Genomic DNA, 25,962 nt, shown 5'->3' with positions numbered 1-25,962 from the left:
TTTAGCGTACACAGCTGGGTCTACAGGCACTTCCACATAATCCAAATTGTGCTTGGGTCAACTGAGTGGATGCCACACAGAATCTCAACAGCATGCCACATCTGCTTTTAATTACCCGGCCTTCAAAGGAATGTGCTATTTTATATCACAGCATAGATCACTTCAAAATTCATTTTACTAACTAGCCATGTTGGCAGTTTTCTGTCAAAATGAAAGCCAGTACATGGGTTGTAGTATTGTATTCTTATTCCAAAGAATGATGGACCCTATAGTTCTTCAACATACAATTTCAGCTGGCAGGGTTTGTTTGTTTTTTTTAAAAAAAACAATAATAGCATTATTATACGTTTTTTATTGTTGATATACATATAGTACTGACTTGTGAATTATGTATATGCCATAGCATTACCATGTTAGCACAATTTAAATAAAAGCTTATCGTCGATCAGTGATCTAAAAGCTATCCAGAAAAAGCAGTGAACTATTTTTAAGCCTAGTTCTCACAAGTGAGTTCTTTGGCCAATTTATATTTCATTAACATTTTCGCTTGAGTTCAAGGGAATACATTTGGGGGGGGGGGAACAGACAGCTATCTTCCAAGACTAGAGAAATCTGGCCCTCCTTTGCTGTAGTTTCCAGAAATTTCTGCTCCACTGAAGTCAAATCCAGGGTTCTGGGAAGAAAAACAACAACACATGCAAAAAAGCAATATTTTATTTATACCCATTCATCAGAGTAACTTGCAGCATTTGCTAACTGCTTTGCAAATTAAAAGAAGCATTTAGTCTAAAGGTTTAACCCAGGGGCGGCTAACCTGCGGTTGTTGCTGAACTGCAGTTTCCATTATCCCCAGGGGCCACGGATCATACTGGCTGTGGATTCATGGGAGTCACAACATCCAAAGGGCCACAGGTTCTCCACCTCTCCCCTAAACTGTGTAGGAAGCACAGCCCACCCCAGCATTCCTGTGTGCACTGCCTCTCTGCCACAGTCCAGACCATTGCATAGTCAGCTCCTATGTCAGGAGTAGAGATGGTAGAACTGGCACAACTTAAGGACATTGGGAACATGATCAGTGGGGTCACTAATGCTAGTTTGTTTATTTAGATAATTTATATACCACTGCAGCTATATTAAGGATACGTCTCAATACCCTCCTTTCGTAATGTACAAATCTTGGTTCAAATACACAGCCACAAACATTAACTGGTGTCCACAGACTTGCCTCTCTTTGGAACCTTTCTAGCGTGAGCTTCCTCTGCATCTGGTCCTGGACCCAAGGATCAGCAGCATATTCGTTCTCAAGCAAAGAACGCCAACAATTTCCAGCATCACGGTTGGTTTTTGTCAAGACGATTCGTATCAGTTTCTGGTCCTCTTTTTTAAAAAAAGTGTTTTTAAGAGAGGAAGATTACACACAACAGCTGGAAACCTACTTGCATTTAGACCTGCTCCTTTTTTTGACCAGCAAGCAAAGGCATGTGCTCTCTCTAAACCAGGCATCCCCAAACTGCGGCCCTCCAGATGTTTTGGCCTACAACTCCCATGATCCCTAGCTAACAGGACCAGTGGTCAGGGATGATAGGAATTGTAGTCCAAAACATCTGGAGGGCCGAAGTTTGGGGATGCCTGCTCTAAACTGTATTACACACAATATTTGTGGAGTTAATACCAAATGAACGAGCTTTCCTTTTTTTGACTAAGTTGTTTTGTCTTCATATATTCATCCTCAGACGGATGGTTAGTGTGCTGCAGGGGTCAGGAGCTTCTGGTCCTTCAGATATCAATGGAACATCCTGCTTGGGAGGGTCAGTGGTTCTCCAACCACTGTAGTGCACATATATCGATGGAAGATGACCAATTATTAACAGCAGCAATCATATGACAGACAGCTTGGCTGTGCAAAATTGCTGTCAGTTTTTCTGAGATTTATCATCACATTCCCAGGTGACTGAAGCTTGTAAAGTGGTACACAAATCATTTAATAAGAACAAACTTCATGCCTCTGCAGGAGTATTGTGGACTGACAAACATTTACTGAACTGGGAGAGGAAGAAAAAAGATAGCTCTATTTCTCTAGCTTCACTACAATTGCCATTCCTCTAAGCATAATTCTTTAGGCATACATAGAAGGAGGTGAGAGTTCTTTCTGTTTTCGTGCTTGTACCAGAACAAAATAAAAATAAAATGTTCTCCCCAGCAACAAGCTGTTGAGTGCCTTTGTGGACCTCTGCATAAAAGACAAACATCACAGAAACAAAACTTCCACATGCAGATGCAGTAACAGCCCCACATGCTCCCCTTTAGCCCCAATGCATGAGTGATGAGCCACAACAGGCCTTAATGAGGAATTGGAGGTCTTTGCCTGCCTATCATGACCTCATCCAACTATCTCTATGCTCAGCCAAATGAGGCAGTAACTGGAACTCACATAACATAATAGGGAGACTGTTTGGGTGTATGGGAGGCATGCACAGACTTTATTTAGTTGTTGAACTTATATCCCACTCTTCCTCCTGAAGGAGCCCAGGGCAGCAAATACAACCACAACTTATAACAAGCATTCTAAAACAGTGGAAAGATTCTGAAAACAGTTTCAGCACAAAACTTCATTTCATCCATTACTTCCACTCCCCAGGCAGTTCAGGAGAAGGGAGGGAGAAACAGGGTTCTGCCAATCCACATGTGAATCTCCCTGTGGAAGGATGAAAACCCCATGCGAATTACATGAATAAAACACTAACTTTACCGGGGAAGAAAACTCAACAAAGAAACTAAATTGCCTACCAGAAGTTCACATAAACAAAGGTTTTACCTAGTGTCCATGTTGCTTCATCCGCTATTGTAGAATCAAAGAGTTTACCCTGAAAGAAATATTAACTGTTTTAAAAAGCATGTTGTAACATGTATTTGTAAACAATCAATATTTTCTTAAATCTTCAAACTTCTTAAGCTGGTTCCAGAAATACCATTTGTTTTGTGTTGCATGTAAGTAAATGATAATTGTTTGACTCAGTCTATTTTTTTGAAAAATAGCAACTTGTTAACTAGTTTAGTAAATTTGTTTAATTACAGGGACTCAATCTCCTTGTCTGGTACTGCCATTTTAATTACTGTATACAGTTTGCAAGGATTCTATTATGCGTGCAACATCCCAATAGTGCAATATAAGCTTAATATAAACCCCTTTATTTCTCATGAATTTGTATTCCATTAATCTATAAAGGCAGAATCATATGACCTTCCGCATGTGATGAAGCAGGCAAATGCTTGCTCACACAAAAGGAATACAGAAATGTAATGATGTGCATAGGTCTGCAAGTACAAGGCTCAGATCACATTAATGGGTAAGGGTGAAACCCTGACCCCATTTACCTAGGAAAAAGGCCAATTGAATTCAACAGCATTTACTTCTGAATACATAAGGTCAGACCTGAGCTGTTAAGAGAGTGTAGGGGGCAGCAAGGAAAGAGATCAAGGATACTACCAAACCCCCACATTCACTGTCCTCTTGGATAGACAGAAGCTCTTTTTCAAAGACTCGGGTCTTTAGAGACAGTTTATGTTTGTTTGTTTAGAGGGTGTATTCTGCAACATGTCATTGCTGCAATAATAGTGCATTGTGGTGGATTTAAAAATGGACCCTCCACAGATCATTCAAGTTTATTAGGTGTTGTGCAATGTGGCCCCAGTGTTATTACATTATTGCTGTCAGCATGTACACTCATGAACGTGACTTTAGCGCAACCAGAGCAGGACTAAAGACAACTTGGGGCATCAGTAGTATGAAAAGTCACAGGATTTCCAGAAGGAAGTGGCAGACATGCACTGACTGGAAACAAAGATGGATCTCTGCCCCAAACCTTTTTGCAGGTGCAAACAGTACCGAGAGTGGGATCATACATGGTAACCACTCTGATAGCACTGGGAGCACAAATAATCACAAATGCCCAATAAAACGGACAGAGGCCCTGTTTGACACATGCATATTCATCACCTGAAGACTCTTATCATCAAGTGAGACCCCTGGGTATAGGGCGGCATATAAATTCAATAAATAATAATAAAATAGTAAGTGATGGCTCACATCCACAACAATGACACAGGATAGTTTATTTATTTGTTTGATTTCATTTATATACCACAAAATCTCAGGGCGTTTCACAATATAACACCATTGCCAGAAACTCTTCTTCCCAGCATATCAACTGGTCACTTTTCCATTGAGTCAAGACAGGTGGACCTTTTGCCTTGATGCAGAAAGTCTCCTCTTACACCAGAGGAAATGAGGCAGTTACATGTTTAGTATGCAGCCAGACTAGCTTTGGGAGGTAGGCTATGGAGCTAGAGGAAGAAGAATAATAGAATTGTAGAGTTGGAAAGTACCACAAAGATCATCTAGTCCCGTGGTTCCAAACGTGGGGCACACGCCCCATAGGGTGGCAATTTGATTTTTAAGGGGGGCAATATGAGAATGAGTTCACTTTTTGAATAATAATAATAATAATAATATGTCCGGGGAGGGGGGCACCAGGTTTTTAGAGGTGTTTAGGTGGGGCATGGCCAAAAAAAGGTTGGGAACCAATGATCTAGTCAGGGCCAGATTTAGGTTTGATGAGGCCCTAAGCTACTGAAGGTAATGGGGCCCTTTATATGTCCAGCTGTCCTTTGTTAACAACAAATTGTCACTGTTTTTTGTGTTGAATATATGCTGTATGGTAATTTATGGACCTAATAGGTACCTAAAGCCATTTGCACAAAATAAAATATGTATTTTATCAAAGTAATTGATATAAAAATGAGCAAACCAGTGATATTTTAGGGAGCAGGCTAGCAGGCAGGGCCCATTACTTACATCATTGGAGCATAGACAACACAAAACACTGTTGCTGTATGCAGGTTTTATTTTATTTGTGTTGTTTTTTAATCTTATTTTTTGGAAATGTACATCCAGGTTTTCTTCCCTTTAATATTTTTTTTGGGGGGGGGTCCCAAGACAGTGGGGCCCTAAGCTATAGCTGGTTTAGCTTATACGTAAATCCGGCACTGGATCTAGTCCAAGGCATGGTTATAACTCACGAAGTCTAACTACAAGAGACTAAGAAAGGAACTACGGTACAGTATGTGCAACCATGCACTTAAAAGCACTCCCAACGCGCATGACTTCCTCCCAAGAATCCGCAGAGCCACAGGAACTGAAGGGTTGGAAGGGGCGCCGAGGGCCATCTAGCCCAACCCACTTGCAGTCACAGCTAGATCTTGGCAACTGTGGTTTGCAAAGGGCGCTGGGAACTCTAGCTCTGCGGTTTTCAGATCCCTTGGGAGAAGCCGTGCGCTTTGGCGCGCGCGGAGTCGCCGCCCCTGCTCCCTGCCGCCTCCTCCTCCCCGCACCTTGAGCACTTCCTCGCCGGCCACGGAGAGAGAGAGGTGGCGGCTCTTGAGGCTACACTCGACGCTCTTCGCGCGGGTCCCCTGCGGCACGTCCACCTCGATGAACACCTCTTCCATGGTCTGGTACCAGCGGCCCCAGGGGGTGGCGCACGGCACCAGCCCGCTGCGCTCTTCGAACGGCGCCGACATTCACTCAGCGGGCGCCTAGCCTCATTCCCCCCACCGCGACCCCAGCTCCGGGGAAAGGCGCATGCGCCCTCGTCCCTTCACCTCGCAACCCGTCCCCGGAAGTGGTCCTCAAAGTGCCCCACTTCCGCCAGCTTTTCACTGCCTATAGAGCTAGAAAAAATAAGAGCAGTCTCCCTTTATTTTTTAAAAAAGGTTCTGCAAGTAAGGAAAGGCGGACATCTTGGAGATGTACCTAACCCCACCCAGCCAGACTCATGTTTGGAAAGGCTTCTTGTCGTTGATTTGAAATGCAAATTGTGTTTGTTTGTGGAATGCGCTCGCTACTCAGGATGCGTCCCCGAACGATGCGCGGATGGATCCCGCTGAAGGCGCGCAGAAGGAAAGGCGCTTGGATATCCGCAACTTGATCAGTAAATTACATCTGTCGCCTACAATACAAGAGGAGCACGCGCGTTAAAATCAGACTATTACAACGAAAACGGGTGAAATATAGTAAGAGTTTTCGCCGTGCATGGAGACCTTAACACAATGCAATGAATTCGTTTGCTGACGCCTTCCAGACCGTTTATAGATTTACACGCCAGAGCCCTCCCTATACATTTACGCAGAGAGAGGTCGTTAAATGAGACTGCGTCGCCCTTGGCCCGCCTTCCTGGGAGTAAACCGCAGTGAAGTCCAGGGGACTGGCTTCTGAGCCCTCAGGGCTGCTCTGCCTCGCCGGCTGCTTCTCTTCCCCTTTCTAGCTCTGCGTTGCCCCCTCGCCTGCCCCGCCTCCCTCCCTCCCGCGAACACCTCCTCCCAGTGGCAGCGTCCTGGCCGTCAGCGCGCGTTCCTGATTGGCTGCGTTGAGTTCATATGACGCGAGAGGCGGGGCGCCGCGGTTTTTTGAATTCGTTCTAATCGCTGCAGGCTGGGCGAACGGTGCTTTTCGCCATGTCGTTCCCGAGGGCTCCTCTCAGGCGCTTCAATGAGGCACAAAGTAAGTAAAGGGCCGGGAGGGGAGAAGGGGCGCTCGGTTTCGTCTCCAAAGAGCTCAGAGGGTGAATAAGCAGCGGGGAGTATCTATCGAGGGCTTTGCTGAGAGCCCGTCTAGCCCACCTCCCAGTTCTTCGTGTTGCAAGAAACCCACAGTCTTCCCCCCCCACACCTCTTTTTGTCCCCGTTTCTCTAAGGTACACTGCCTCTGAACACGAAAGCTCCACTTAATTCTGTACCACTTCCTTGGCCTTCTCTTATCCAAAGCTCGGTCTCACTTGGGTACCAACCTGTTTGTAGTCTAGTATGACCGGCTCAAGATGTTTTGCTGCCTGAAGCAAAGGGCAAGACACTGCTCCTGCCTCCTATTCCATGTACAGTATAAATGTTGTTAATCTTAAACATTGGTGATGGTAAGTAGAATAGAAGCATAACCACCCGACCCCACCCTACCTGCCATTCCCCTCCCCCTCTTATCTTCCTAATTATTTAAAGCAATTCATGAACCAAGAACTCATACATTGACCACTAAGAATGAACCATATGTTGTAGATATTACTCCACATTTATTATGCTGTTTTTGTAATACACAAATGACACGAGAAAACGTAGTACATACTTATTTGTACAACATTATTCTTGTTTATAAAACCTAATAATAATAAACATTGGGGATGGTACAGGGTCATTCACTGCACCTAAAGGTACTGGCTGGCTTACGTGGTGCCGGACCGGCCTTGTGCACATAGAGTTGAATTTAGTCCTCCAACACATCGCCACTGCTCCCTTCGTTTTTCTCTAGCTGATAGTAAGGCTGGCGCTAAGTTTTGCCCCCTTCATTTTAAAATGGACTTTTAAAGCATAAGGCACCAGGAAATGGCAGGAGTTGGGTTTTTTTAAGTTATAAAAATATAGCAAATAGAGTTAAATTGTATAATATTTGTATTATTGCTCAATGGGCCCTGATGGCACATTCAAGATCATATTATTGATTTAGTTGGTGCAGACTAGAGAAACCGTTTCCAGTGTCCCTTGAATTGGGTTCATTTCTACCCTTTCATCTCATGACTATTTTATCAGGAAATCAGAGATTATCAAAAGTATGTCCGTTCTGTCCGTTCCTCGACAGAAATATGAAAAGGAGGTGAAAGAACCGCAGTGCGCAATGTAATGAATGCAAACAGTGCAGTAACAGTGCAAACAGTTCTGCAACAGTTTGCTATCCAGAATGTATTTTTTTAATGGGGGTCTTGTAATTAGGGCTTTGATTTTTGCTGAATGTTCATCCTTCCCACCTCATTTAGCTTGTGCCCCATCGCCAGGCGCTTATGATGTCAAAGCTTCAGATCCATCAAAAGGACCCGTGTCTTTTGAAAAGTCCCAGCGATTCAAAGAGCAGATGGGTAATGAAATCGTGGAGAAGCTGGATTGATGCTTCTTTAACAAGCTTCAGATCTGCGCTTCATGCCTGAAGAGTCTCTGTTCTCATCTTCTATTCTTAACCATGTTGCATGTTTGTCAGTGACCTCCAGTAGTGTTATGCGTGTGTACCTGGACTCGCATGTGTGCAGTCAGCACTCACGTATGTTCATATACGCACTACTGAGAGATTTACGAGCTTTTGCTGGAGTTACGACTTGCGCTTGTTATGGATGTGCATTAACACTTCTGCTAACACTCCTGCTTTAGAGCTCCTGTTTGTTGGATTCCTACTTGTTTAATTATAAATTTGTTCATTTTGCTGTCTAGTCTAAACACACAAGGAATAATGGACGGTAAAATAACGCTAAGAGGGCGACTTGTGCTTGTGTACATGTTAGCTTACTCACAGGTAGTCATTCCAACTTTCTCCTTGTGACTTCATGCAGTGGCACCTATCCATGCCCTAAAGTAAATTTGCTTATAGTCAATGTTTGTTTTGTGATGTCTAGACCAGTGTTTCCCAACCAGTGTGCCTCCAGATGTTTTGGGACTACAACTCCCATCATTCCTGACCACTGGTCTTGCTAGCTAGGGATGATGGGAGTTGTAGTCCCAAAACATCTGGAGGCACACTGGTTGAGAAACACTGGTCTAGACAATGTGGGAATGGTGGTATAAAGTTTTCTGTGAGACACCTGGGAAATAAAAGTACATCTGCTTAGTCCGTTCCGTTTTTTTAAATGGCTGAAACATGAACCTTTTTCAGGTGGTTCTGCAAGATGGGAATTTCACATGTGGGGACACAGACAAGTGCAATAGTGCAACATTGCCACCCTCTTCTAATTCAGGGGGGATTGGTTTATATTTGTGCAAGTGGAACCTTGATCTGCCAGGGTTCTATGTTACATTGAATGGATAATGCACTTGGTTCTCCATTTCATTTTGTCCACAAGCATCATTTCATGGATTGTTCTTCTGTTTCCCATCTATGGGTGCTGAACATCTAACTACCGGTACTGTATGTTGAACAAATACTGTATATTCCTGCGTATAAGACTAATTTTTAACCCAGGAAAATCTTCTCAAAAGCCGGGGGTCGTCTTATACGCCGGGTCATATTAGGTAATTTGGAAATGGGATCTGGTGAAAAATTCTCTTATGTGTTTTTTTTTTTGTAGAGGATGCAGGAATCCAGCAGAATGTTACCAGTATGAAACCTTCATCAACTGCTGCGAGAAAACTTGACTCAAAAGTAGGATTCATATTCTATCTTGCATTTTTCTAGTGCTGTGTCAAAATCTGCCCTTTAACTTTTCATTATTTTTTCTCCCCGGGGAATGGCTTCCATGTTTCTGCTTTGTTCTTAGAACTCAATAGAACTTCTCTATAATTTTTATGGATGTAGGTTTCAAGCTTACCTTATTGTTGCAAGACGCCATCAGGTCGAGGGTCTTTTCTTTACAAATGCAGTCCTTTTGAAAGCCTGTTGTGGCTGCCAAACTGAGATAGACCGAAAGATCACTTGTCTTTAGGAGTTGCTTCATTCATAGAAATTTGGGGGATTGTTTTTTTCCCAGCAATTGAGAAGGTGCGTGTGTATATTTCTCAACTGTCTGTTGGATAAGTTGCATTTGTACTTCTGAAAAGCTGTGCTCATAAAATTTGGGTGAAATCAAAAGGAAATTGGTTTTTAGAGGTTTCAGTCCTTTTATGAAACAAACTTTTTTTTTTCTTGGCCTCTAGAATTTAAAGCCAAACAGCTTGGGAATGAAAGCAGGAAAGGATTTGGCCAGCAAAAAAGACTTGAAAACATGCAAGGAGTTGGAAAAGGAGGTAGGGGCACGTCCATCTCTTTTAGTAGCTTATTTAAATAAATCTATTGCATTTCTGGTCTGAGCATCTATGGTTCTTTTCGAATTTTTTTGCAGAATCTGAAAGCAGCCCTGTATAGGGAAGTTTTTTATGTTTGAGGTTTTACTGTGCTTAATGCGTTTAATTTGTTGGAAGCTGCCCAGAGTGGCTGGGGAAACCCAGTCAGGTGGGTAGCATATAAATAATTTTTTTATATTATTATTTGATCTCAATTAATTCTTATACCTCTTCAGGCTTGTTGGAGAGCCAAAGATTTGACACGTTATTACATAATTTGACCTAAGGCACTGGATATTTGGGAGTGCAGCATTTTCCCTCAGTGTCACTACTGTCTACCCAAATATCCTAGTGATGTTTAAATAAGTGGGTGGCCAAATCAACTTCTGCATTAGTCAACACAATAGGAAACTCCCCTTGGAAGTACCCAAGGGCCTTTAAGGATAATTCACCTGGCTGTCATCAAACTCTACATCATAAACCATTTTGACAATAATGTTACAGGTGCCTGGAGTGTTTCAGTGATAGTTCTTTGTTTATATGTAATGTTGGATTTATGGTTGGCTTACTTGTGTAAACTACTTTGAAATCATTTATAAAAGCTGACATGTGAAGTATTGCTCTGCTAAAGCAAGACAGCTTGATTTACTGAGCATTCATTCTGATGTATTTGTAGCTACTTCTAGCTACTCTCTGAAGACTGGAGAAGAGATCCTCTTAAAAATATTAGGGGCTCCCTCGGCCAGTAAAGTGAGATGAGCGCCGCAACCCCAGAGTCATTCACGACTGGACCTAATAGTCAGGGGTCCCTTTACCTTTACCTATAAAAAAGCATGACCAGACATTCCGTTTTTGTACCCACAACCTGGTTTTAAGGTGCCATTTAGGCCCTAGCTTTCATTTCTCAGTTTCTAATACTGGACTGAATCCCACCCAAAAATGATGACAGTCTGCAAGTGCCCTGAGACAATTAATTCATTTATGTTACTTATAACGAGAACATTCTGGAATTTTAACTAGTAATGAAACAATATTGTGGGGGAGGGGGGCTTTTTGGAACTATTTCTCAGCTAATTTCATGCGTATTACTGTAGATTCGGGTGCTGATTGGAGAACGTGCCCAGCAGGATAAAAGGCTGCAAGCTTTGGAGGAAGATCTTGCAAAGTCTGAGTCAAAGCTATCTGCTGCAATTAGGGAGAAAACCTCACTTTGTGCGAATATTGCTTCTCTGGAAAAGGTGCAGCTGGAGTTGAGCAGGACCAATGAATTACTGAAAGCAAAGGTACATATCATTATGGTACTGCGCTTCGGCTTGGGGGACTGGCGCCGGCAGCAGCGCTTGCTCGGGAAGAAGTCAAAGGAAGATCAGCTGTCAGCGCAGGAAGCTGACAGCTGATCTTCCTTTGCCTTCTTCCCGCGTTACAGATGGTTCCCCTTTGTGTTCTGCTCATCGCTGCCGGAGCCGAAGCACAGCGGCAGTGAGCGGCAACCGGCAGAGACGAGTGGAACACGAAGGGGAACCAGCTGTAGCGCGGGAAGAAGGCAAAGGAAGATCAGCTGACCCGCACTACAGGTGATCTTCCTTTGCCTTCTGTATCAGCTGTAGCGCGGGTCAGCTGTTGGGCGGCTTCGTCTTGCGAAGCGCAGCCATAGACAGCTTGACAACAGCTTCGTCTTGCGAGTCAACCTCAGATCGCAAAACACATTCGTTTAGCGAAAAAATGGTCTTGCGGGGCATTCACCTTGCGAGGTACCACTGTAATGTGACTTTGGACAGTAACAAACTTAAGCATGGGACATTCTTCCCTTTAACACACTATAAAATGTGAGGGTTTTGTGCAGCAAGTTCCCTTTCAGCAGGACACCCTGCATTGACATTGAAAAGATGAACACAGAAGTAACTACGTATTGCGTGCACTTCCAAGCACTGATTTCCAGTGGATGGGTTTATGCACATGCTGGAATCTATAATTCCCTGCAATAGCCGCCTTCAATTTGATGCTCCCCAGATGCTTTGGACTACAGTTTCCATCGGCCCCAGGCAGCATAGCCAATGTTCAAGAAGCTGGGAGTATGGAGGGCATCAGGTTGGGCAAGGCTGCTGAACACACAAGGCATGGGAATAAGTTCCATTGACTGCAAGGGGACTACTTTTAAATCCTTCTCTTTATTTAAATTAGCCTTTTGGAGCATTGTACATTAGATGATCCTGCTAGATCAGGCCAATGATCCATCTCACAGTGGCCAGCCACATGCTTGTGGGAAGCCTGCAAGCAGGGCATGAGTGCAACTGCACTCTGCCCACCTGCAATTCTCAGCAACTGGTATTCCGAGACAGTGGCAGAGCCACTGTGGCTAGTAGCCATTGATAGCCTTGTCCTCCATGAATTTGTCTAATCCTTCTTTAAAGCCAACTTGGTGGCCTTTTCCCACAGCTGCCACACACTAGGTCAACATCTTCAGCAAACTATCTACTATAACCCCAAGGTCTCATTCCTGGCCAGGCACTGCCATTATAGAACCCAAGAGTAAACATGTGAAATCGAGGGTATTTTTGTCCTTGTATGCATCACTTTCTACATGTTTACATTGAATTTCATTTGCTGTTTTACAACCGATTCAGTTTGGAGAGGTCCTTTCGGAGCTCTTCACGCACTCCTTTTGTTTTAACAACCTTGAACAATTCTGTAGGCTCACACTCCAGTTTGTTCCCACTGGGATCTAGAATGACAGAGGATAATTTTGGCTAGATAGGATTTGTTCTAGCTGGGTTGCTCCTGAAGATTCCTAAGATCATAACTAAAATTGAGAAGAAAACTTTCCTTCTCTCCTGCTTTCTCCCCTTAAGTTCCATGAAGATGGAACACGGAAGAATACAAGGCTATGGATAGAGGTAATGAAGCTGCAGAATCTCAGAAAAGCAAAGAAGGTGAGTTACAGTACTCAGACTGGGATTAAAACCATCTCTATCACAGTATAACTTAGACTTTAAACTTCTTGGCTTATGGGGAGAGGGAGGGTGAAATCTAATGTAATGCTAAGCCTCATTCCATTAGTGCAAAGATTTCTCCTTGCACAAAAGGATGTTCTTCCCTTCACCACCACATCCCAGAAAAATTGTTCTGGGGTTCCCTCAACACAAACAAGTTTGGCGGGGGGCAGTATTCTTATTGTGCAAGCAGAAACCCTTGCCCTGGTGGGATGCAGTAGCTGAATACCGCCCTCAATTTTGATCTGCTAGGACTACAGATTTTCTTTGAATCCATCAGTGAGGGAGAGTTCAAAATTGCTAATGCAGACATTGAACAGTGGGAGAGTTCACATTGCTCAGCTTAGGTTCCTTTTATTGGTTGACTTACTGCTGCTAAACTTAAAATTTTTGAATAAGGGAAGATTTGATGATCTTTTAAGGTCTTAAGCTTTTGTGAAATGCCTGTGCATGTGGTTTTTAGACAGGCCCTGTTAAACAGGAGGACACAGAAATGAAACTGAACAAAGTTGAAAAAGACTTGGAGCATTCACGGGAAAAAGTAGCGCAGCTGGAAGAGCAACTGTAAGTTACTGCATGAAATGTCAAGCAGCAACACTTTTTGTTAACTTTGTGGTACTTTAGTAGGCTAACCTTTTTAAGTGTAAGAGGGTCTTGAAAGGTAAGAGTTCGTAACCATCTTCTATGGCAAACTGCTTTCCGAAACACCCAAATGTTACTTTTTAAGGCTTTTTTTTTTTAAAAAAAGAGGCATTACTTAACACAAATATTTCAGACTTGGTGCAGGTGAGTGGCCAGTGAAATACGTCTGCAATCTATAGTATGTTTCCTTCAGGTAGTCCATTCAAGTTCAGTTACTTTGTTCCTTAGTTAGTAATAATGCTCTGTTGGAATCTTTTAGAGCGGCCAAGCAATTGGAGCCATCTTGTATCCATAACATGTTTTTTTGACTAGCGTGTCCTAGTTGCACATCTTAAGTGACAGGAAGCAGTACCATCTGCTCACTGGAGAGCCATGGAATCAATAATAATTAAAATCAGATGTTGGACAGTAAACTTCCCCACTATTCTACCAAAATGGATTTCTGTTCAAAATCAGCACCTCTGTTTATAACAATGGCTTAGCTGGGAGTGGAGAGAAAGAGGGGTGTTGTCCTTGTATTTAGCGTTGCTTTCTCATGTGACTCCTAAATTCCTAAGTGCCTTTCCCTTTAAGAGGAACAGCTGAGAAAAGAGCTGGAATGTGATGACTGTAGGGATATCAATGGTCCCGAAGTATCCAGCACAGAGTGCTTGTTTTCGGGTCTTAACCTGTAGTGGTTGAGGATGAAGTCTCTACTGAGTATGGCCTCTATTGCTTGTTGTAAGCAATTATGCGATAACATGAGCAGCACCACGCTGCTGCTTTTCACAATTCAGTTGGTCTCTAGGTTTTATTATTTGCTGTGGCTTTGCGTACCCTTGGATACTGATAAAATAATGCTCAGATAGGAATGGAGATGGTATGTCTAAATTGTCAGTGAACATTTGACAACGTGGGCCGTGATTTTGAACATATACCCATAGAATTTTTTTAATGTAAAAACACATTTCAGAAAGGTGGCATTGATGCCTTATTTTTCTCTTACAATCAGGAACACTTATTTGCCTTTATGCACCTGGTTAAACAAAAAACTGCCAAGCAAGCTTGACTTCTGGGACATTAAGATAAGAGGGGATTGTAGTTTTTCTTGGTCATATTCAGTGCTAGTCCTACTCAGAGTAGACCCATTAAAGTTAATGGACATGACTAAGTTAGGTTGATTAGTTTCAGTGGGGGATCCTTTCAGCAGGAGTTAGTTGAATATGGTCCTCTGCATCTTTTCTCAATGGTTTTCAACTTTGTAATGCTCAGCTGGGCTGTGGTCAGGATTCTAAGTAACTGATCTTCTGTATATTGTAGGAAAGAGACTGCTTATTTCCATTTCTTGGTTATTTTGTACTTTCTGGTTGAAAACTTAACTACATATTTTAGGCCCCTACATGCCTGAAACAAACATTCATTTTGGAAAACTTAACACTCACTTTTTTCTGATCGAGTTTCTAAAGATCCTATGCCGTGCTCCCATGCATTTTCATTTTGTTTTAGGACAGCAAGTGAAAGGCAAGCTGAAGAGGCATGTGACTTAGAGAATCTCCTGGAATACATTGCAGAACTTGCGTAAGTCAAGTATACTTACAATCTTAATTTCACAGCTTTGACACAAGTGCTGTCTGGTAAAGGAAACTTGGCACTTGCCCTTGTACGTTTTATTTCTACCAAAAGCCTAAGATTTGAATTTGCCTAATTGTGCATTTATCTGCACTTGTTAAACTGAAGTGTGAAGCTAATGGTTCCCAAAGCCATAACTTCCACGAGCTACATTTTCAGAGGTGACGAGTCCATTGCTGGTTCTCAGAGTGGGTGTCACAAATGCTAACGGAGATAAAAGCTGGGTTTTTGCCTAGGCTGCTGCTGTTCTATGGAAGTGTGGAGAAGTGCCCAGGGTGTGGAGAAGTGCCCAGTCTTCAGTTGGCATTTGTGGATGGGGTGGACCACAAGTGTCCACGTTGGCTTACTGATCAATCTTGAGTTAGCATTGATGGTAATGTTGAGAAAAGAAGAGACTACCAGCAGGCAGCTGTTCTGACCCAAGATGCTGGTGCCTCCATCATTTAGTAAGATATGATTAAGAAATTGCTAAAGGTGAATGACAAACACAGATAGGGGAGACCTGAGGGAGTCACCCGAAGATGTGATGAAAAGAATAATATTCAAAATGTTTTAAGTTTGTTTTTTGTAATATATATATATATATATATATATATATATATATATATATATATATGTAGAGATTATGGTTAATTAAGATAGTCTTCTCCAACCAGGTGTCATCAAGATGTTGCTATACTACAGAATCTGTTTATCTCAGACCAGTGGCATTGCTAGATAAGTTTGATGGGATTTGGATTCCATCTGGAGGGTACCAGTTTGGGAAAGGCTAGACTAGAAAATGCAGTTTGCTAATATTCCTAGATCTTTGGCTAACATGCTAGCTTATGTTTATTTTGAAAGACATTTAGACACTGGAGTGTTTAGGTTGTGGATATCTGTATTATTCCCCCCCCCCTGAAGGAATAATATACATTGAGGAGTTATCAGCCAGAAGCTTCTCAAACTGCAAGAGAGCCATTACCTCTTCTAAATGCATCTTTAGGCATTTTAGGAACAGCAACGAAATCAGAAGGGCCTGTTGGGGCAACTTTTTTGGCATATTTCAGTCCCAGCAATTGTTTCAAGCATTGTGAATTCTAAAGGTGACCTCTGATTCTGGTTTGGAGAGTTTGAGGGTGTTAATGGGATCCAAGTTGCTACCTGAAGATGAAATGAATATCTGATCAAGGAGCAGCATGCTAAATATAACCTTAAACTAAACAAAACAAAAATAAATAGGGCAGGTTTAACAAGATATTGTTGTGATCTCTTCTTCAAGCAGTAGTAAAATGTGACTACTGTACTTCAGAATATTTCTCAGAAGAGACTGCTGGCAGTGCAGAGGCCTAAAATAAGACTCGCTACATTGCAAAGCTAGTGGAAGTTGCTGAGCTGAGATCTAACTTTTGCCAAAGTAAACCTACTGTAAACTAAGAACATCATGTGTTTCTTTTTTTCTCCCCAACAGCAATGTTGCAGAACAAGTTGATAAATACAAGCAGGATGTCATCCAGTTAGAGGCAATAATAGAAGCCAAGAATAAGGACATTGACACATTGCAAAAAACTCTTGAAATGAAAGAAGCAACACTGTCTACAGAAATTGAAGAACTGCATAAAAGATGCAAGTTGCTTGAACAGCAAAAAGGTGACCATAAAATTATGGTGTGTTTTGGCCAAATATTTCAAAAAAGGCCTCAGCTGGCTCTCATTTTCTCAACGACAGCTCAAAGTTTAATCTTGACTGATGTGCACAATATTATGAGGCAATCTATTTTTATTGGTGGTGGAAATCATTGTGCCAAGCAAACCTCTTCCTGTATGTTACTTTTACTTTGGAGACACAAATGCAGGAATCCAGGAATGATATGGGAATGGCAGAGCAGAACGGTTAGAATTTAAAAAGTTCTATCTATATCCAAGCAGGTTTTTTGTTTAACTTTGTATTTATTTATTTTTTAGAGAAATGCTTAATTGAATATGGAGAAAAGGAGAAAACGGCAAATGCGGAGATAGATCTTCTGAAAGAAAAACTGATTCAAGAAGAACAGGAGCGCCAAAAGCAGAAGGAAGCCTATAATGTAAATAAAGCTGAGCAGGAGTCTAGCAAGCTGAAGAGTTTTATCCCGCTAATCACCATTTGCAGACAAAGAACAACTACTGTTGGAGATTTTGTGCTATTTTTTCACATTATCTGAAGCTTCCTAACCTATTTTACTCTCGGGAGTATTGGAGCATAATGGGCATAACTTTGAGTTATTTCTCTGATTATTGAATCAGCCACCCCAATTTGCCACGGAGAGATTGGGCTGTGTTATATCTACCTAGAAATTTAATATGTGGTGGGGTAGTGTCTCAAAATTTCATCAAAATAGTTTCAAAAAATAGCATCTGTGTCTAGAAGCAGTGGCAGACAATGATGGGTTGAAGCAGAACATGATCAGAAGGAAGGATAACTTGGCAGATTGTTCTAATTAATGGGTTCACTCTAGCTACATGCTATTTGTTGAATCCACTTCAGGAGGCTTCTGCTAGTTTGCGTCAGGGATTGGAAAGAGAATTGAGAGAAACCATGGCTGAGTTGGAGAGACTGCACGCTAAAGAAGACCAAGTTGAGATGGTGGTGAAACACTTGGAAAATGTGAAGGAATCCCAAGCTGAGAAGCTAGCAGCGCTGGAAGCAGAACTGAGAGGGTGTGTAGAGAAATAGTGATTTGCATACTTACATTTAGACATAGTTTTCACAAATGGCAGGTGATGTGGGCAAACCTGTACCCGAGCTGTAGTCTTTCAAGCTGCAGGTGAAAAAGATCACATGACATATTGATAAAATTGTGTGTGTGTGTGTGTGAGAGAGAGAGAGAGAGAGAGAGAGCACTAAGTCATTTGTGCACATTGCTTTCAACTCAAAAGGACTAGGGTACAAATTGAAAGGTTGCATTGGACTCAGAAACAAGCACTTGGAGGCACTGGCTCATTAAATTTTGGATAGCTTTGGGGGGCTGTTCTTAAAAAAAATACTGCTGCTCACTTTTTGACTCATCACTCCCCACCTCAGGAAAACTGAAGAGTTTGAGAGATTAGCTTTATTGCGCAGAAGTACCGTTGTGAAGATGCAAGAAGAGCATAGCGATACTCTGTGTAGGCTTGGGGAGGCAGTTGCTGAATTTGAAAAGTACGTAAGTCTTTGGGTAGTAAGTGGATACTTTCATTTCTGCTCTGCTCTTGTGTAAATGGTGTGTTTCCCCTCTGTCTCCTCTCCCCCTTTCACAGTTGACTTATTTTGGTTGATGCTGGTCTTAAGAACTGTAGAACATTGGCCTTTCCCCTTTTCCTTTGGCTCACAAAAACATCCAAGCCAGGACATGGTGATGGGATGGGCAAAGCAAATTGTGGGTATTGCTGTGCGGCATTGGATAGGTCTCTGTGTGCCCCCCCCCAATGATTCTTAATTATTTCAGCTTTCATCTCCCATTAACGGAAATCTGAACTCAACCCTTGCAGAGCGTTTCAGGTCCCCCACTCCAGTTCCAGAGTTTTATCAGGGCAAACTGCTGTAGGCATATTCATCTTGCATGTGCATTTACTTGCTTCTGTTTGTTAAACAGTAGTAGACACACACTCTCTTGGGGATTCTTCCCAAAAGCCCGGTGGTGCCGGGGAGGAAGGAAAGCATTCAGGAGGAGCAGAAGCCGGGCAGGCCCTTTGCCCTGCCCTCTTCCACCCCCTGCCATTGCTTCTTCTTATATGCCATAAAATGAGTATCGACTACCTTGCTGCTGTTACAAGGTTCAAGATATTTAACTAACTTTGCTGAAATGAGGGTGGGTGGGTAATTAAATAGCTGTCTATGACGCCAACCTTGCTAGTCTCCCTTTTGTGGGGGGCAGGAGTGGATAAACGGTTGCTCACTCCACATGCTGTTGGGAATCCAATGCCCATTGTCCCCCAGTAGCATGCCCAGTGATTGGGTATGATGGGAGTTGGAGTCTGACAACATCTGGAAGGCTATAGGCTTCCCATCGCTGATGTAGGAGGGATAGAAAAATGGAAGGCATCATTTGACTAGCAGCATGATGGGGTTTTGCGTGAAGTTCAAATGGTATCCTTCCGTGGCACATGGGGAAATTGGCATCAAGTCCTTGATAAAACCTTAATCCACACCAATGACTTGAATTCTGCTGTGCAGAGCTCTGAAGCAGCATGACCCTTGTTCGGATAATTTGCACCGGTGAAGAAAGTTTATCCACACACCCACACCCGACTTGATCTAAGCTGTTGACATGAGGGCAAGGAGGAATGGGAAGAGTGAGTTGACCAATGCCAGGGGTGGGGGTGGGGCAAAGCATGGTGTGTAAGGCATGGCAAAGGAGAGCTTGAGGGCAGTGTCCAAGTCAAGCAGGAATGTAAATATTGTAACCCTTCTTAGTTACAAAGCTTTTGTGGTCCAAGAAATGACATGCCTAAAGCAACAGAAAACAGCCCTGCAAGACAGATTACTTGAGATGAGCAAAACTGTTCAGGATGTGACCCAAAAGATGGAAGATGCTCAGCATGCCAAAGACATGGCGCAGGAAGAAAATGCAAGGTAAGGGTGATGATAAGAAATTAGACCTGATGGTGAAGTGGGATGATATTTACATGTGTTTGCTCAGCCAGATTTCTGACTGTGTCTAGGCTAAAGAGTTGTTCGTCACTAGCACAGATCATAAATTATAACATTGCCTGCCCCCTGGCAAAAGGTTTAGACAGAATAAGCTACATATTCATCTCCAAAGGCCCACATAACAGCTGAGGGGAGCAGTCTTGTCTCTTGGTCCTATCAAAGATAAGCATGCATACAGGATAGGATTTGTATAATAATAATTTAAAAATGCAAATCCTCCGCATTGTACCAGTGTGTAAATTGCATAACAGATTTGATCCTACAAAGTGAGGATCTAGTCAAAGTACTTGACTCTTGACTGACTTTTAGTAGTTGACACTCATGGCAATTTGTGCCATTTATCTACAGTATATGTTCATTCTATTATTTTGCCGACCATCCATCAGATGGAGAATTTAAAAAGCTCCCCTCCCTCATTTTACCCACTCCCCACTTAGGATGATTCTGGATGCCCAAACAAATGTAGCATTAAAAGATGCAGAAATAAAAAGAATCAAAGAATCGAGTATTGTGGAAATTGCTAATCTGCAAGCAAAACTTGAAGAGCAAAGTGAAGATTTTAAAAAACAACTTGAAATAGAAAGGTAAGTTTCACAAGTTTGAGTTTATTTCTATGCTGCCTTCTGGCCAAAAAGGTGGCTTACAGAGGTTAAGAAGTATATGAAATTCGAGCAATAACCTTGGTTTACAAAAATTCAGAAAACAAAACCCCAACACCACTTTTTTATTTATTTATAAGCAAAATATACACCCCCCCCCCAAATCTACCTAGAGACAAGAATGCCAGAGAGCAGAAATAAAAATTTGGGCAGCTACCTTTCTCCCATAGCTCCTCTTTTATAAGGATCCCGGGAAGGAGAGTAGGGGAAAGCAGGTATAAAAGCAGGCATCCCCAAACTTCGGCCCTCCAGATGTTTTGGAGTACAATTCCCATCATCCCTGAACACTGGTCCTGTTAGCTAGGGCTCATGGGAGTTGTAGGCCAAAACATCTGGAGGGCCGCAGTTTGGGGATGCCTGTATAAAAGCATGCTCCTTGATGCCCCAAATGCAGGCTCCCCTGGGATATCTGAAATGAGATGAATTGCACGACTTATGTTTCCTTAGGAGAACTGTTGCTGAAAAAGTTGAAGCTGATTGCAGAGAGAGCCTGGAAAGATGGCGTACCCTGTACGAAGACCTGCTTAATAAAGTCAAACCCTTTCAGGTTAGTCTGATTAAAGCCATTAAGAGTCTAGGTACCGCAAAAAATACTAAAATAAATTCTGGAATTTTCACTACTCTCCAGGTGCTCCCATTGCCTTAAACCAGGGGTAGTCAACCTTTTTATACCTACCGCCCACTATTGCATCTTTCTTGATGGTAAAATTTCCTTACCGCCCACCAGTGATCAATGGAAGGAGGATTCAGCTTGTGCCGTAGAACCCCCTACCGCCCACCTAGAATCCTGAAACGCCCACTAGTGGGCGGTAGGGACGAGATTGACTACCCCTGCCTTAAACACTATTAGCTGTGGGTAAAATTCAGTTCCCTTTCCCCTCTATGGCCCTCTATGCCTTCCATAAACTTCTCTGGAGGGTTGGGGAACCTCAAGCAGATGGTAGGTTGGTGTTGGATTTCATCCGGGGTGTGTGGGGGGGCGGGGGGGCGGGTATGAGCAGTTTCGTTATTGAATTGGTTACACAGTAAGGACACAGCACCTGAAAGTAACTCGAGTTTTGCTGATCGCTTGTAGTTCAGCGTATATTAAACATTGCATTTCAGAAACAACTTGATGCATACGAGGCAGAAAAGAATGCCCTTTTGAATGAGAATGGTGCCGCCCAAGAAGAGCTGAACAAACTTAGCGACGCATATGCCGAGCTGTTGGGCCATCAGAACCAGAAGCAGAAAATCAAGCATGTAGTGAAACTGAAAGGAGAGAATGCACAACTGAAACAGGTATGTAATGTGCAGCATTGCTATGGGTTGGAGCAAAACAAACTCAGGAGGCTGAGTACCCATCAGTCTGGATGCAAAATGAAAAAATCCAGCAATGGCCTAACACTGTGGGGGTGGGGGAGATGGCATGAGGTACAGAGGAATGCATATGTTTTCAGCACCAGCCAGGCTTTTTAAGGTAGATTGTTGACATATTGAGCCGCTGACATAAGTAAGGAGTAGCTGTTACACTGATTCTTTTAAAGGGATTACCTGTTTTTCAGATTAATGTGTACCCTACCATAGGTTTGCTTGTTTGAAGGGGTTGGGTTAAAAGTTAGATGAAATAAACATGTGAATTAAAAGAAAATAGCATTTTTTGGGGGGGAGGGGGAATACTTCACAAGTTCCTGTCAACTGACAGGATGCAGATGTCTATTTTTGCACCTGGCTGGGGGCAGCAGGGAGTGTTGTAGAAAAGGATGTAAAGAAACCACAAGCCAGCCAGACTCTGAGTCTACCATTTCAACGTTTGTGCTGATAGAAGTTTGAGGTACATGCCTGTCGGAACAAAGACAATGTGATGTATAGAGATGGGGTTTATTTCGCTATTCCTCATTTTTGGCAGTTTGACCCATTGAGTTTAGTCCTTTAAACGCTGAACATATGCTTTCTGATAGTCACAGAAGATTCTGAATGTGTCCTAGAACTTTGTTTGATGTAGATATCTTTAAAAGCTGATAAAGCCTAATGGATTTTTACAGTTGCCCGGTTCACACGTCACGTTAAACCACAGTTAAACAGTATGATTTAATGTGAATAGGTGCTGAAAAGTTCTCACTCAGCTCCCGTTCTTCTTTTTATGCCTCAAACCCAGGTCATGGTTTGTTTGCAGAGATAGAAACCAATACTGTAGTAGCAAACAAGGTTTGTTCTTGGCTTCCTGCTCAGTTTAATTGGAGAGAAACCATTCACAAGGCCAGACAGCATGATAAACTGAGCCTGTATCAGTATGCTACCAGAGTTGTGTTTTTAATATGGCTTACTGTGATGTGGAAACAGAGCCAACAATAGTGTAACGTGAGACCAGCCAGGAGCTATTTGCAGGTAAAAGTAAGGGAGGATTTCCTGCTGTACTGCCTAATGAAAGGGGGAATTTCAATTTTGGGAGTGCGGGGGAGTAGAAGAGCATTCTTCAAGGACTATTTTTTCCCCCAATGATCCCATTATATTAAAACTAGATTTTTATGATGAAGTTTTTTGTACATATACAATCCATGAGTTAATTTTAAAGCTGTTGTGCATTTTAGGCCTTCAGATTGAGTGGAATTAAGTCGGATAAAGTTTAACTGAACCGGTTTTGAGTCACATCTTTTCACATTGTTGTCACCGAATTTGTTACTTAACTTGCATTGAAGTCTTCTGTTCTTTAGGAGGTATTAAAACTACGATCTCAAGTAGCAAAGGAAAAGAAAGTTCGGGGAGAGCTCGAGGACCAAATGAATGCGATTCAAGGTGTCAGGCGATTCGATCCTTCTAAAGCTTTTCAGCATTCTGCCAAGGAAAATGTCGAACCAAAAACACCTTTTAAACAAAGTGAGTCTGCATAAACATACCGCAGTTCAAATTTCTCAAGTGTTTTTAAGGATGTTGATAATACTCCTGCGAACCTTATTTCTTTAATTTGTATTATCTTTTAAATTTATAATTAAGTAATGAACAGTAAAACAAAAATGGAACCAGGTGCAAGTAATTGCTTACCATAGCTGCCAAGTACCCCGTTTTAACCGGGAAATCCCCGTTTTTACTTACCTTTTCCCGGTGGTCCCCGGTATCACTTCATCTCCCGTTTTTCTCTGTTATTTTCTCCTGCCGGCAGCCATTTTTTTCTGATTTGCCCTTCTATGGGCACAAAAAATGGCTGTCGCCGGCTTCAAAAGTAGCTTCTACGCATGACCGGAAGTGCATCGACACAACTTCCGGTGTTGCCCCGCCCATCTATGGGCACCAAAAATGGCCGCCGCCGACACCGGAAGTCGCGTCGACGCACTTCCGGTCATGCGTAGAAGCTACTTTTTGGAGCCCATAGAAGGGCAAAGTGACACCGGAAGTTACGTCAACGCAACTTCCGGTGTCACACGGCTGCCGGTCCCGGATTCTGCAGTCCGGGACATGGAAGGTAAGTTGCTTACCCAAATAACAAAAACCTGCCCCACACCTGATTATATGTAGGTCAGGCAGAGATATAGTTGCCAGTGCATAATCAGAAGCCTAGAAGGGCATTCCTGATAGTGTGTTGGCAAAACAAAGCAGGTTTCATTTCTACCACCTCATAGGGAATTCTTTCATGCATCTGGTCCCTAGGCGGTACATGTGCTTTTGAAGTCTGTGAGGCTAGATCCTGAAATTTCTGGCTTGCAGATCCATAAAAGTTCCCCACCCGTGGCTTGGAAACTTACACAGGACTATTTAGCAGTGGTCCTGTGATTTTTCTAGATCTGTATTTCCATCCTGATATTTCCTGCATTATTTCTGAACTGTTCATGTCTGCCATACACAGACAGGCAGTCTCTAAGAAGGCTTTTTCAAGTATCTAACAATGTCTTTTCTGTACAATAGGTAACAAACAAAATCCAGCCTGCTATCAATCGAACAGACCATGAAACAAATCCACATGTTACTGCTTCATATGTGAACATAATACAAGTCTTGACCTTTAAATTCAACTGAATGGTGTTTTTAAACATGTACTTTTAAAATCTCTTGAAATTAAAGCAACTATTAAAGATCTCCTTTCACAGTTTCCTTTTTTTCTCTTTTGCCTAGGGAGAAACTAGCAATAGCACTGACATACTTGATGTAGCAGCAGGACCCAATTAGACATTTTCTACGTAGAATCATAGAGTTGGAAGAGACCACAAGGGCCATCCAGTTCAACCCCCTGCTAAGCAGGAAACACCATCAAAGCATTCCTGACAGATGGCTGTCAAGCCTCTGCTTAAAGACCTCCAAAGAAGGAGACTCCACCACACTCCTTGGCAGCAAATTCCACTGTCAAACAGCTCTTACTGTCAGGAAGTTCTTCCTAATGTTTAGGTGGAATCTTCTTTCTTGTAGTTTGAATCCATTGCTCCGTGTCCGCTTCTCTGGAGCAGCAGAAAACAACCTTTCTCCCTCCTCTATATGACATCCTTTTATATATTTGAACATGGCTATCGTATCACCCCTTAACATTCTCTTCTCCAGGCTAAACATACCCAGCTCCCTAAGCCGTTCCTCATAAGGCATCATTTCCAGCCCTTTGACAATTTTGGTTAATAATAATAATAATAATAATAATAATAATAATAATAATAATAATTTATTTATACCCCGCCCATCTGGCCGGGTCTCCCCAGCCACTCTGGGCGGCTTCCAACAGAAGAATAAAACACAATCTATTAAACATTTAAAGCCTCCCTGAACAGGGCTGCCTTCAGATGTTTTCTAAAAGTCTGGTAGTTGTTTTCCTTTTTGACATCTGTTGGGAGGGCGTTCCACAGGGTTGCCCTCTTCTGGACACGTTCCAGCTTCCCATCATCCCTGACCACTGGTCCTGTTAGCTAGGGATCATGGGAGTTGTAGGCCAAAACTATCTGGAGGGCCGCAGTTTGGGGATGCCTGATCTAGATGCTATACTCCTATTGATGCAGCCCAGAATTGCATTGGCTTTTTTAGCTGCTGCATCACACTGTTGACTCATGTCAAGTTTGTGGTCTACCAAGACTCCTAGATCCTTTTCACATGTACTGCTCTCAAGCCAGGTGTCTCCCATCCTGTATTTGTGCCTTTCATTTTTTTTGTCCAAGTGTAGTACTTTACATTTCTCCTTGTTAAAATTCATCTTGTTGCTTTTGGCCCAGTTGTCTAATCTGTTAAGGTCATTTTGAAGTGTGATCCTGTCCTCTGGGGTATTAGCCAACCATCCCAATTTGGTGTCATCTGCAAACTTGTTCAGGATGCCCTCAAGCCCATCATCCAAGTCATTGATAAAGATGTTCAATAAGACTGGGCCCAAGACAGAACCATTGCATCTAATGCCATTGCATCTAATATTTGCAGGTGTTTAAATTATAAAAACACATGTCATGCTTGCCATGTTAAAATCAATGCTGCAAGGCTATGTATATCCCAAGTGCCACTTGTTTACTGCAACAGAGGCTATGCAAGTATTTTATCTTTCTGCAATTTAGAAATTGAAACAGTAGTTTCGGTTTTATCATTCTATGTTAGAATAGCTCAGTTTTGAACGTGCTTCTTTCTAGACACTG

The 25,962-nt window shown here is 42.5% G+C and overlaps 2 protein-coding genes across 5 annotated transcripts; one reads left to right on the top strand and one right to left on the bottom strand.

Annotated features, from left to right (window-relative positions):
* Positions 1 to 140: 140 nt before the first annotated feature.
* Positions 141 to 5,660, bottom strand: NUDCD2 (NudC domain containing 2). The gene is made up of 4 exons (XM_035104953.2): positions 5,392 to 5,660; positions 2,816 to 2,864; positions 1,226 to 1,377; positions 141 to 673 (listed from the first exon to the last, which is right to left on the bottom strand). The coding sequence occupies exons 1-4, from the start codon at positions 5,578 to 5,580 to the stop codon at positions 590 to 592; spliced, it is 474 nt and encodes a 157-aa protein (XP_034960844.1). The 5' UTR covers positions 5,581 to 5,660; the 3' UTR covers positions 141 to 589.
* On the top strand, positions 5,660 to 24,778 carry HMMR (hyaluronan mediated motility receptor). 4 transcript variants are annotated; one of them, XM_060271736.1, is made up of 18 exons: positions 5,660 to 6,559; positions 7,860 to 7,958; positions 9,156 to 9,229; positions 9,721 to 9,810; positions 10,941 to 11,129; positions 12,696 to 12,776; positions 13,300 to 13,400; positions 14,964 to 15,035; positions 16,537 to 16,715; positions 17,030 to 17,148; positions 17,589 to 17,761; positions 18,126 to 18,242; positions 19,497 to 19,655; positions 20,171 to 20,317; positions 20,840 to 20,939; positions 21,497 to 21,673; positions 23,086 to 23,248; positions 24,479 to 24,778. In XM_060271736.1, exons 1-18 carry the CDS (start codon positions 6,514 to 6,516, stop codon positions 24,487 to 24,489), a joined length of 2,097 nt encoding a protein of 698 aa, XP_060127719.1. In that variant the 5' UTR covers positions 5,660 to 6,513; the 3' UTR covers positions 24,490 to 24,778. The 4 variants fall into 4 exon arrangements, with proteins under 4 accessions (XP_060127719.1, XP_034960841.2, XP_060127720.1 ...); XM_035104950.2 differs by lacking the exon at positions 24,479 to 24,778 and adding an exon at positions 24,272 to 24,460; XM_060271735.1 differs by lacking the exons at positions 5,660 to 6,559; positions 24,479 to 24,778 and adding exons at positions 6,752 to 6,968; positions 24,272 to 24,460.
* The last annotated feature ends 1,184 nt before the right edge of the window (positions 24,779 to 25,962 follow it).

Source organism: Zootoca vivipara, chromosome 2 (assembly GCF_963506605.1).
Source record: "Zootoca vivipara chromosome 2, rZooViv1.1, whole genome shotgun sequence".
Classification (NCBI taxonomy): Eukaryota; Metazoa; Chordata; class Lepidosauria; order Squamata; family Lacertidae; genus Zootoca; species Zootoca vivipara.
The sequence above is the reverse complement of the archived record's forward strand: the minus strand, read 5'-3'. Positions and strand labels throughout refer to the sequence as shown.